The 14234-nt window shown below is 35.1% G+C and overlaps 1 protein-coding gene across 1 annotated transcript; it reads left to right on the top strand.

The window, feature by feature from the left end:
* The first annotated feature begins 1553 nt into the window (after positions 1-1553).
* On the top strand, positions 1554-13262 carry LOC100367892 (uncharacterized). The gene is made up of 3 exons (XM_002738609.4): positions 1554-1681; positions 11241-11494; positions 12697-13262. Exons 1-3 carry the CDS (start codon positions 1679-1681, stop codon positions 12860-12862), a joined length of 423 nt encoding a protein of 140 aa, XP_002738655.1. The 5' UTR covers positions 1554-1678; the 3' UTR covers positions 12863-13262.
* Positions 13263-14234: the final 972 nt, after the last annotated feature.

The raw sequence follows: 14234 nt of genomic DNA, 5'->3' as shown, positions 1-14234 counted from the left end.
CATTTTTTTAATGATATGTTCAATCCCTAGCTGTACACTATGTCCAATAACACAGGCTACACGTACTAATACAATAAGTTGACTACATTTGGCCGATACACTTAGAACAAAACAGTATATATGCCATCATTAACTTGAAGAATACAAAACTAATGAACCAAACTAGGAAAGTACAGTGTCGTGTTGCCGTCTCAATCCCGTTCGAACCCCACACTTTACTAACTGAGCGAACACTAGCACAAGACAAACGGACCTATTCAGGACCAGCACATCCTTCAGAGAGTGACTACCATTACATTATTGTTTCAATGTTGCTTTAATATTTAACATCAGCTGCTTGAACGCGATCTTCATTACACCATCGCGGAATCACCGAATAAAAGCTTGCCCATTTATAACAACCTGTTTTGATTGGCTGCTGTTGAGCTGAGACGGCGTAACTTCACGATTGATATTTAAAGCTCGTTTCCACCTAAATGCTCATTACTATGCAATTTCGACCGAGTCTGATAGTTACCTCACTGAGTCAAGTGATTTAAACAATGATAATTATTTTAAAAAATACTGTTTGTTTTATTATGTTCTAATCTACGATCACAAATCTATTCACTTCCAAAATTTAGGTGGTTCGACCGAACCTGACTGCGAGGGTTGCCAGGCGGTAGAAAATGTCCGGATGTCCGCCCCCGATTTTTTTATCAAAGAACGAAACATCCTGATTTAGAGATGTTCTAAAAAAAGTCAAGATGATAGTCCATCTTTTCGGTCGATTCACTGACAATTGAAGTATGAGCTATCGATAATCGTTAAGGTTTTTTTTTTCTTTAAAATATCATACATGCGTCAAAAATAGTAGCCAACACATTTGATGATTTGCACAAGCAAGGGGGTGTGCAGCGCCCTCTATCAGCAGAACTTGACGCAGAGTACAATGCCGGGAATGTAAAATATATTTGAAATAACTCTCGACGAACAATATTCGGTTGAATAATTGCACACAATGTATGTTTTATGATAATAAGAAGAGTATAAACTCAATAAAAAATGTTAGATCAATTTCTATTGCAAAACACTATTCTATGTGGCCTACAATTTTAACAGGAACTTTCATTCTTATTTACATTTTGACTGTAACGTGCACTTTATATTTGTTTTAACTTTAACCCTCATTTTAATTACATACACGTAATTCTCTTGAAATAAAATAAAAAACTGTGTGAACATGTTGTAAAATCGTAAACAAACCAATTCAGTTGACATTCTCAAGTGGTTGCATTCTAGCACAGTCCCTCTATCCCTGTGATTCTAGGAATTTAATTTTTCTCGAACATTACGCCATGGTTATTTTCTTATTCTTGAAGTTTCGAAATGGGGTCTACTTGATTTGTTTTTTCACCCTAGATATATATAGGCGTACTAGTAGTTGACAGTCATCCGTAGCGGGGCTGCGCTAATGATGAGGAGCCGTTTCCGTGAGCACTGCCTTATTTGAACATAGAGTGTGATGTCATGCATAGTTGGCGCTCAACAAAGAGTTGACTAGCTGACATCATCGGTAACCGGTTCACCGCCAGCCGACGCACAGACGTTGCATTACAGTAATTCTGTTCGTGGCAAGTTTCCTGGTCGTCCACTCCTTCAGATTTCGCGTTTCATTTTTCGTATAATTTAACCGAAAATGGTAAGTAGATGTGTTATGTAATTTACTTGGTAATTTGTTAAATCTAAAACGGCAGACGGGGCGTGATCAGAGGGAAACGCCCCCGTTAGTTGGTCATATATCGGCCGACGACTCTCCAAATGGGCTGGGATGTATTTCCATCTTCCGTCGTCCGGTGACCTTGCGCTACATGTTTCGTGTGATTATTTAAAATGTGCAATTTATACAATTTGCCTGAACACATTGTCACATTCTTTGCGAATTTTTCAGTATTATGATGTGTAGTAGTGTATAACATATCGTCGCCAATGACGGTACCGGGCAATGATTAAAAAAGGTGCGGGGCGATGACCTCAACTAAACAGTTACTCGCTTATCCTATTATGTTTCTAGCCTGGATCATCGCTGTGTCGATAATCATGAGATTATAGTTTAGTTGTTTTCTCAGGTATGTTTGTATGGTTGAGTATTTATTGAGATCGGTTGTCGCAATCCAGCCTCAGCACGGCTTGAACGTCGAGATAGAAATCGTGAATTTTAATGGCCGACGGAAGAGGACACAAAGTATCTTTAAGGCAAACGCATTAACGTAAAATTGTCGTCGATTTTCTGTATAAAAAGACGCGATGGGTCGATTACCAGTTAATTAAACTATTATCACGCGGTAAACAAATGCATGTACTCCTATTATTCGAGGAGCTTTCTTGCAAAAAGAAATAGTCACACTCCTGTTGACACAATGGAATCTTCCACATTCTCAGGGAATACCTTTGTTTTCAAGAGACAAAAGACTCTAGGGTCAGGGAGAAATCCAACAAAAAGGTGTCTGTGTGTTTGAGAAACAGGCAACATGAATTGTTGATTCTGTAACCTGTCTGGATTTCGTGGTTAATCTTGAAAGTATGCCATGTATTTCCACTGCTTCCCAATATTTGGGAATCATAATAGGACAATCTATCTCATTGATTCACATCATGGTGATGATATGTGCTTGTTGAATATGTGCATGACATTGAAAGTAGTTTCTGCATTTTTCTGGAATTATGATGATTTTTCCCTGCTTGGAAAGTTCAAAGGTCATTCACTCCCACTTCCGCTTAGATGGTTTTACATGTGAAACAAATTTTCAAGTTCAATGTTTTAGTCACCTATCTACTCAAATATCCACATTTTAAATTCTACAGATTTTTTCCTGAAAGAGTTTGTGACATGACAATAACGACATAGCAAAAGTAAACCTTTGTGATTTCGCAAAATTTTGTTACACTGAAAATTTTCCTGGGACCCTGAAGATGCAAGTCACAGTGACCTTCACTAGTGAATGTCAAATTGTGAACATTCATAGAAGCTTTACTGTATTTTCATTGATTTTATCTTTTATACTGTATAATTGGGCTCAAAGTGCAGTGTATTGTAGATTTATGAGTACCAGCATTTCATTTGAACATTTCTTTCAAATAAAATAAACAAACATTTATGATCTTAACTAATCCTTAACAAATACCCAAATCTCCATTAATCTTCAATTTTTATGACAAGTACTTTTCAACTGTTACATCCGGGCACATCATTGGGTCAAGCCAGGGAGGTAAAAAGAGCTCAAGCTCTAGCCCTTTCTAGCTCCATGAGTCAAGCAAGAGGTCAGCAGGCATTGTCAGGTGACAGTCAGTCCAAACATTTTTAAAACGTCTGTATGCTGTGACATTTTCTGACTAGATCAATTGTACAATAGCAAATTTGTCCTTTGTAAATGAAAGTTATTGGCAAGGTATAAGTTAGCAAAATATTTGTTTTCCATCATCGGATGTTCGTCCTCCATTGCTGGTTACTTGTTAGCTCAAGTATGTCAAAAGTTTGCATATGATCTATTCAAAACTAGTATATTGTATGTATTAGTATGGAATCTGGGCCTGCTGAGAAATTGAACTGCCACATATGGATAATTTTTGAGATATCATAAAATTATGTTTGACTTAGTGAGCTTAATCACTTCTACGAATTTCAAAACACTGGACGTCCTCCTCACTGGTACACTATGACCTAGTTATTGAAATTATATAGATCACTGTAATTGATCAGTGCAGTTGTCTGTTCATCATTTGATACTTAGTATATGTGTCTTGGGTGGACGTCTCTTAGATTTGTGATTATATCTTCAAAACTAATTTCAAGGGTTATTTTTTTTATCAAAAGTGATCTGCAGTTTGTGAGAAGATTTGGTAATTTCATTACTATGGTGTTATTTTTTATTCTTCTTGAAAACTTGCATTAATTAATACGGTACCTCTCAGATTTATAAAAACAATCAAAACTACAATAAAAAATGCATTGAAATACCTAAAGACTATTACTGCATAGGAACAGAACAAAGATGAGCATGATTTTTCAGTGAGATAAATGCAGTCCTGTTTCATGGTTCTGTCGGATTTGTTCACTTTGTGTCAAAACCTCAAATTTCACATGCCAGTGGATATCTTACATTTGTTTATTTGGACTAAAAATCTCAACATTTTTATTTAGGTGAAGATATTAGCATTTGCATCAAAACTGGTGTTTTACACCTCAATGTTTTTAGCTGTCCCTTTCTTATTATTTTCTCCGACTCCTCAGTGTGTTTATTATGAGTCGCCTGCTGTCTTTCCAAATGGCAAGTCTGTAATATTTATCCCTATGTTTGATTAAATGACATTATTATACATCTGTCACGGTAATGCCATAAGTTACAGCGTGCCGTAATTTTGCGGTATTTTACGTGGTATTTTCTTCCTGCTATTTAATGGAAATGCGAATTCCAAATATTACGCATGTAAGTTTCCTCTAATAATAAAAACAAACATGGCTTTGACCAGGGTTTGACCGGACTCCACACAAAGAAGTTCACTGATTCTGTTTTAAACTTTTTGGATTTAGGCATTCCCATGATGTATCCTTGGAAGGAAATGATGTATAATAATAAGGTTATTACGAGAATACCTCATATTATACACTCAGACAGCGTGCCGTCGCATCGACCTCCTCTGCATGTCGGTCGATACTTCCACTGTACTGTCTTCATGCATACTTTGGGGTATCCTCATAATAACCTCATATTCACATCGGCTATCTGTAGAGGCTACAAGCAGGTGATACACATAGTTGTTCTATAAGTAATAATACCGTAATAATAATAATTCCAATTATTACACCATAATGAATGTTAACAAATCTTAGTTAGTATGATTACATAATTGACAAATATGTTTTGAAGGTCATTTCCCTATTTTAAAAGACACAGTAATCACTCAAAGTCGTGTTTGATAAGGGTCATATGCACTATATAATTCAAATCCACCCTGCACAATGACAGTGGAATTTTAATGATCAAATGTACAATAAAGGTAATTTATAGTTTATTTGCATTTCTAATGGAACAAATACAGTATATACAAATTGATTGTTTTAAAATTCCAGAGAACAACTTTACTTTAATTTATGTATTATATTCTATTAATAACTTTGTTTTATACTCTTATACTTTTTAGCTTCGCTGTCGACTTTGTCAAGCGGAGCTTATCATATGAGTGTCCATCGTCGTCCGTGTCAATGTTTTACCTTTTCGACTTCTTCTTGAAAACTACAGGCTTGAATGCTTTGATACTTGGTGTATATGTACCTCTCTCAGATTTGTTCATTTCATGATGATATCTTCAATTTTCTAATTTTGGTGAATATTTTTGTAATTTTTGGTAAAAAGTGATATTTTTAACTTATTGTTGAAAATCGCAAGTCTGATTGCTTTTATATTACATACTGTATATAGGTACTACATGTGGACCTCTTTCAGATTTGTTAATTTCATGGTGATATCTTCAATTATCTAATTTTGATGATTATTTTTGGTGAAAAGTGATATTTTTTCATTGCTATACCTTTATTGTATTTCATAATCAAAGTCCCATAGAGGATATGATTACAATAAAGATTATTATTACAAATATACTGAGGCATAATCAGAATAGAAAATATTGTAGCTCGCTTTTCACATGCGATAAATTTTCCAGGAAAATTGCAGTATATTGAAGCTGTGAACCTTCACCAGGATCCTAAAAATGCAGTCACAGCGACTTCTTCACAAACACTCAAATTAGGTAATTTTCTAGTTGTATCACAGCAGTGTTTAATTAATTAATAGGTGTTCTAGAATTCCTGTCATAGTGCAGTCTGCCCTGCCTGCCAAACAATCCAGTATTAGGTACGAGAGCCTTGGTTTGCATGCACAAACTTGCAATTAGCGCCTAAGACGGAAACAAATCAGGAGAGACAGCAGTGGAATTGCCCTGGGCACTGAAACAAACCAAACATATTGACTACAAGTTAAACTTACCCGTCTTCACAGTGACAATTTATTTGACTGAAATTCCCTAATTGGTGACAGCCAAGATGCAAATTAGTTAAATCATACAATGCACTTTAACTTCATGTGTCGATTATTTTTTAATTTAGTGACATCACAAAGATTGTAGCAGTTAACATATCACTGAGGTTACAGCGACTTTTGTGATATTTTCCTACAATCATCCTTGGATCAATCAATTGTGAACGTATCTAACAATGAATACTTAAGTGCTTTCAGCAAATCACTCCATGTATGCTTTATGCACATACTTTGAACCATTTAATTTTCACTTGAAGTAACATTCACAATTTCATGATTGAATGGCATTATTGAACATAACATATGACAAATGTAACCGAGACTTGCTGTTTTTAGGACCTCAGTATAATTTTCACTGATACACAATTAGGTGATTTTTTTTACTGACTTGTGAAGTTTGGGGAAAATTTGTCTTTTGCAAAAATACGTAATGTTTCAGTGTATCGCGTCAAAACAAAATTCATGAATCAGCAATTATATTGATTTTATAAACTATCAAATCATAATAAATACTTTGCAATTATGATCGTTTATTTCAATGTAGTAATTACAATGTGATTAGCCAGCAGCTGTTAGTTTTAATGCGAGTTACAATTTCTTGTATCAAACTGAATCTTAAATGTTTTATTTCTAGCAAACAATTCACAATTTCGTTATTATATACAAACATACCATGACACATTTAATATGATGCGTAATAATATTTATTAAGAAAATAATTTAATTTTATTCAATATTCTCTAAGTGCATTATTAAATGAACACTGTGAAGTTTGTGAAAATTGAATATGCTCATCATAGTAATATTAAAATACCAGTTAAAATGAGTGAAAGCTTGTATAATAATTTTGTAGATAGGATCTCATTTGGAGAATGACCTTCATATTAAGTGGTAGATGTGTCTTTATTGAACACTGCCAATTATTAGTTCCTGTTCGGACGAAGTTCGAAAACGAGGACTTATAATTCGGTCTCCGTCCGTGCGTCTGTGCGTCCGTCCGGAGTCATATCTCAGAATCCCTTCAACCGATTTTGTTTATTCTTTGCATGTGCCTCGTACTTTATGTGGGACATATGCACATGCAGTGGTTTAGCGATTCGATTCAAAATGGCCGAATGGCAGCCATCTTGTTTTTTGAAAATGTTGTATTTTAGACATGCTTTGTCAGTTTTCATTCAAATTTAGTACATAGATTATACATGTTAGGATACATGTCCATGACGATTTATTTCACAATTGGATCAAAGATGGCCGACTGGCAGCCATCTTGTTTTATTGAAAATGTCGTATTTTGGACATGTTTTGTCAGTTTTCATTCAAATTTAGTACATAGATTATACATGTTAGGATACATGTCCATGACGATTTATTTACAATTGGATCAAAGATGGCCGACTGGCAGCCATCTTGTTTTTTGAAAATGTTGTATTTTGGACATGCTTTGTCAGTTTTCATTCAAATTTAGGACATAGATCATACATTTTAGGATACATGTCCCCGACCGTCCGTGAGTTCCTGAGTCTGTCCATCTGTCCGTGTGTCCATCCGTCTGTGCGTCAGTCTGTCCAGAGTCATATTTCAGAATCCTGTGGACCGATTCCGTTCATTCTTTGCATGTGCCTAGTACCTTATGTGGGACATATGCACATGCAGTGGTTTAGCAATTTGATTCAAAATGGCCGACTGGCAGCCATCTTGTTTCTTGAAAATGTTGTATTTTGGACATGCTTTGTCAGTTTTCATTCAAACTTGGTACATAGAATATACATGTTAGGATACATGTCCATGATGATTTATTTCACAATTGGATCAAAGATGGCCGACTGGCAGCCATCTTGTTTTTTGAAAATGTCGTATTATGACATGCTTTGTCAGTTTTCATTCAAATTTAGTACACAGATCATACATGTTAGGATACATGTCCCCGACCGTCCGTGAGTTCCTGAGCCTGTCCATCTGTCCATGTGTCCATCCATCTGTGCGTCAGTCTGTCCTGAGTCATATGTCAGAATCCTGTGGACCGATTCCGTTCATTCTTTGCATGTGCCTAGTACCTTATGTGGGACATATGCACATGCAGTGGTTTAGCGATTCGATTCAAAATGGCCGACTGGCAGCCATCTTGTTTTTTGAAAATGTTGTACTTTGGACATGCTTTGTCATTCAAACTTGGTATATAGATTATACATGTTAGGATACATGTCCATGACGATTTATTTATTTATTTATGTATCAAAGATGGTCAACTGGCAGGCACCTTGTTTTTTTATGCATTACCTTGGACGTGCTCTGTCAGTTTTCATTCAAATTTGGCACATACATGTACTTTATACATGTTAGGATGCATGTCCATGACAATTTGTTTCAAAATCTGGTCAAGGATGGCTGATTGACAGCCATTAGACTTTTTGGCCTTACTACTATATTTCCACAATTTATGTACCATTTTCACTCGTATTTGGCACATACATCATACATATCAGTGTGTTTCATAATCAGATCAAAGATGGCCGAATAACGGCTGTTTTTATTTTTGGCCATATTACTACTACACCGAACACGTGTTTTGATGTAAATAATCAATCTGTTGTATACACCACTTGGAACTCAAGTTTCAAGGACACGCTCGCGACGACCCCTCCACTTTAATATGACGAGCACAAAGAGAACTTTCAAAAATTTAACAGGGACTGTGTCATTTTCAATGACTTGTTTTTTATCTAGTGCTGAAAACAATAGAATTTGTTATTCTATACAAAGCTGTATTTTCATTCATTCCAAATTTATTTGCTCTAATTCCAACGTTAAAAATATCCTGTATTTGGTGTAAATCATTGAATAGGCTCCAAATTATTAACACACTTTCCTTTGTGTACATGGGATATGGCAGTAGTATAATATAATCCCATCACTGAATGTTTGTGCAAACACGAATATCATGAAACGTTGTCACTGGCATTTTGCACCATTATCTCTCTAAATTATTACTGTCAGGAAGGAAAAGTTGTATAATAAAGAAATTATGAGAATTATGCAAAGTATGCACTTAATTAAAGTGCTTGTGAAATGGCTGCTATTTTCACGCCTAAAATTATCCATTGATACATAAATATTATTAATTTTTATGTTTCTAAGCATGAATTATTTTTTTTAAGTGAAAAAATGTGTTTTAAACTCAGTCTACGGCAACTTTATTTTTGTGTATTTTAAAACGAGGCTCCTCATTAGCTTCTCATTTGCATACAGAAATTCCCCTTGTGACGTCAGAAGGGGAAGTCGCATGGCAGCTTGCAATGCCGATACGTGTAAATAAGGCAAATTTCTAGTGCAGTTTTCTCGTCTTTGACTAAATTGTCACTTCTGTACTTGTTCTTCGAGGACGAATGGACCATAATGAACACATAGTATCAATTTTTGTTGCATGGGGTTGAGTTAGATGCGAAATATGTCCGTTCTGGTGTAGATGGTCACCGTGATCGTCACCAACATCGGCGCACGTTTGTACACTGTCGCTGGACAAAATAGAATTTGACGTCGGAATTATCTCATTATTTAGCAAGTTACTAGGCACGTCACTACACTGCTTTATTTCATCGATCGTCTGAGTAAAACTTTCGAAAATTAGACTACAGTGATCACTATAAGATAATTAAAAAAAAACGAAAAATTACAGTTACTAAATAATTGACAGCCGCGTGGAAATAAATTGACATTTTGTTGAAATAGGTGAACGCGTCGGGTCACGACGAGGGCAAGTCTGTTAAAAGCGGCGTTTAATTGGATAACAAAAATAATCGAAATCGACACACATACAGAAAAATTCAGTGTGGCTTCGAGTTAGCGTGATCCATGGCGTGATTTTCATAATTATAACATCATATTAAAACTTTACCAAGCCCGGATTCTTATTTCATAAATTATTACGCAGATCAAGCTGCAAGCATGGAGGTAAAAAAGAACAGAGGTGTGAATTCGACATTCAACACCAATCATCAAACAATTCAGAAACTTTTAGCCTTCGAAAATGAAAACAATTAGCAGTGTGTAAGGCTGTGTAATTTCCTGTTTGTCCGACGCTTCGTTTTCGTGTCACTGTCAAAATTATTGCTACCTTTTACTTAACAGAGACTAAATGGTCTCTATAAAACGATAATCAGGATCGCAAAAAAGTCAACTCATTTGAAACACTTGCCGGACGTCTCTCTCTCTTCTGAAATCCGCCTCGGTGATCGTGGGCTGGTCCGGAATCTATTTAATATTTCAAAAGTGTTGCGCCAGGTATACGTTGTCGGCGTTTCTCTTTAAACCTAGTTTTTTTTATGGACGAGGACAGTTTTTCCAAAAAAAAAAAGAATCTGAGGTTAAGTGGCTTTCGTCCACCGATGTTGCACATTCGGATTGATTAGAAATGTGTGAATATATACACTATGACTATACGTTGCAACTGCCAACAACACAACATCTAAAAACTCTCTCTCAAAAAAAAAAAAATAAAATTGACAAAAAAAAAAAGAAAAACGCCGACCGAAAAATGTATATCGTTTAAAAGTACATGTATACTGAATGACCAGTGTTATTACTGCTCAGGGGTATGACTTCCTCTCACATTTTGTCATTTGGTGGTGCACTTTTGGCGAGAGTCGGAAATCCGGAAACAGTCGACCGTTTCAGAATAGGTGGGCGTGGCTACAACACAAGAAATATCCCAAATTTACTTGGACACGAGTAATCATTTTAAGCAAAAAAATCAATAACTGTTCATTTCAGTGGGACACAGGTCTAAAATGGGAAGCGTGAGGTTTGGCATTGCACAGGCACTTTAAAGGGTGTTACCCAACCTCTGCTAGACAAAGGTCTCTATGTTTGCCATGCCGCCTTAGTGTGTACTTTCTGGTATTCTCATAATCACCTCATAGTCGTACCTTAATGTTTTTATCAAGTTTTATTATAAAAAATATTAAAATTCTCAAGGAAACTCATAGATATTCTAAATATCTCTTTAAGTAGTCAATGAAAAAATGTCTGAAATTTTGATGACTTGTTTATATTCCACATTCCTTATAGATGAAATCTGGGTCAAGGATTGTCATTATTTTCCTGATCAGAGAGACTCATTCATGCATCTTTCAAATATTAACGACTGACCTTTCTTTTTCTGTCTGACAGACCTCAGGTGTTAAATGTAGCGATGATGTCGTCTCCAAGTTTCAGGAGATCAAGATTGGACACAAGTATAAATACGTCACTTACAATATTAGTGATGATTTGAGTCAAATTGAGACAGAATCTACTGTACAGCAAGGCAGTTGGGACGACTTTTGTGCTGCACTCCCGCCGGATGGTTGTCGGTACGCAGTGTACGACTTTGACTATGAACTTCCTGATGGCGGTAAACGAAATAAATTGATATTTGTAAATTGGTAAGTAGAGATAACGAGAGATTGGTTGATGACGTCACATGACACAACTTATTCTGGTCTACAATTAGTTAGGTGTCCTTCAGCACTTGGAGCTCTTTTGTTATCATTCTGATTTTCTTCTTCTTTCTCCTCTTTTTCTTCAACCGTCATTTTTCGCTTTAGACCACTGAACAGAATGGTCTGAAATTGTTCATACTGATGGTTGCTAATGTGAACTGGTACACCTGACTTTTAGAATTTTGATTTGTTAATTGGTTAAACTAAAGTGGCCATTTGACCACTCCCTGAGGGTCTAATCCACTCGTGCTTGAAAGATATCAGCAATAAAAACCTTAGCGGTCATATGACATTTTTCGGAATGTTTTTTTTCTCTGAAAAATGCTTGAAAATCTTCTACATCAGAACCACCAAACACTTTGATCTGCTTGGACCACTCTGATGCCTTGTGGCTTTAATTTTAATTCATAATTTGTCTGATTTAATCAAAAATGTATTCTGTATTCCAGGATATTATTTGGGGTATTTCAACGATTAATAAAGTCCTTACACATTTGATGATGCTATTTCAGTGAATTATTTCCCTCTTAAAAAATCAGCATTTGAGTTATAAAAAAAAAAATTTAATTAAAATTTAAATTAAAATTCAAGTTTTTGTGGTTTCCCCCTTTCATACAATATTGTGAAGTCTCGCAGGGAATAAAAATCACCTATTAATAAAAAAAAAATATTAAATTTTTTAAAGTAGACAAAGTAGGTAGCCGGCTAGTCTTTGAATACTGTATTTGCTCGATCTGTAATGCATGAGGTGTGTCTCTTGTCAAACTTAACAATATTTTAATAAATCCAGTACTGTAAAAGAGTTTATTAATTATTGTATAGTGTAGAATGATTAATTATTCACTGGGTTTTAATTTTGCTTATTTTGCTGACTGGAAAAGGCGCTAAATTAAAACCCAGTGAATATGTAAAATTTAGCATAGAACACATTATCTAAATGATAAAACCATGAATTTAATATGAATATGCCTGAAATGGTAAATCATCGAAATTTAAACCCAATAAAAGTTATTCATTTTACAGTATACAATAAATGCAATTGTCACATCATATGTACTTCTATTGGAGAAGTGCTTCTAATAGAGTAATACGGTAGTTGTCACAGTGTTATATCAATAAATTGTCCCTGGTTTCTCTCTTATTAGGTGTCCAGATTCTGCCAAGATAAAGTTGAAAATGCTTTACGCCACAAGTAAAGATGCCATCAAGAAGAAACTAGTTGGGATCGGGAATGAAGTACAAGCGACTGGTTTAGATGAACTAAACTATGATGAAATACTCGAGAAGATATCTAGGGGAGGCAAAAACTAAACCATACAGGCTATTTCCATAGAAAGCAAATTTTTTTAGAAACAAGTATTTTGTTAAACTGACCAGAGAGTGTTTTTGCGAATAGAACATCAACTTTTTGAGATTTCCTTGCATTTTTTTTTTTGTAGAACCTAATTCATGCTGTTTTTAGAATATTTTGGGATATTAATTATTTTTTCATTTGACCAAATTGATTTTTATTGAAATTTGTAGCATTCATTTGAAACTGTTAAATTTTCCCATTTGGCTTCCATTGTATTTCTTTAGATTCACCACACGATATTTCTCGATCAGAGTCAAGCTAAGCCATGGGCAAGGAGCAGAGCAAGAGTCCCAAAGGTTCCACATCCTGGTACAACTTTAATACCAATACGAATTGTTCAATAATTTCCCCTAAAAATGAATACATTGAAGTTCTAAAATAGTTTAAGATTGACATTGACGTTACATTATCTAAATGATAAAACCGTGAATTTGAAACCCACTGAATATGCCTGAAATGCTAAATCAGCGAAATTTAAACCCAGTGAAAATAAGTCATTTTACAGTACCCTGGAAGATTTCGCTTTTGTAAGAGAATAATATTCGTAGAAAGTATCAGGATGTGTGGCCTTTATGAGCCATTAATATACTATGTATTATTAGTAGGACACAATATCATTATTTTTCAGTGTACAGTTTCTGCTTTGATTACCTTCATTGTATTTTGAATTGTGTATGTTTCCATAAATGTATAAATCAGTGAATATCAGACGTTAATTAGTGATGTCCTCCCTTCTTATAAAACGCCTGAAATAAATGTTATCAGTTCATTTCTGTTTCCAATTAGACAGGTTTCCCTGTATTTTAAAATGCAGTTGTTACTGGAAATAATAAGCCAGTTGGGCTTAAACTCTTTAACATTAATGTATACATCATATAGATGAACCAATATATTGGACGCCATGTTACTTACATCGTTAATCAAAATTCTGTTTGCCATTGTGGTTTGAATCTGGTTACCGTAGTCCGTTTGCCGAGTTGTTGAGTCACCCGATGCACCCGCCATTTTATAATCAGTTACCGAATTCATCAAATTAAACATGTTGATCAAACTTACTGACTGTCCAAATAGGAAATTTCAACAAACTCATCCAGCATAGGGTGCAAAAAATACACCAGCTCCAATTTCAGAAAATGACGTCTTGGCAATTGTTGCCAGACAGTCGTGTCTTTCTAATTTTAATCTAGTAATTCACATCGCGTCTCTGCTGCTGCTGGTGTTGTAGCAATTTTAATGGGTATTAGATTTTAAATATTTAGATGAAAATTATATTTCGTGCTTTGCACTCATTCAAACAATATTATAAATACAGCATTAATCACGGTATCA

Source organism: Saccoglossus kowalevskii, chromosome 8, assembly GCF_978046115.1.
Source record: "Saccoglossus kowalevskii chromosome 8, keSacKowa6.1, whole genome shotgun sequence".
NCBI lineage: Eukaryota > Metazoa > Hemichordata > Enteropneusta > Harrimaniidae > Saccoglossus > Saccoglossus kowalevskii.
The sequence above is the reverse complement of the archived record's forward strand: the minus strand, read 5'-3'. Positions and strand labels throughout refer to the sequence as shown.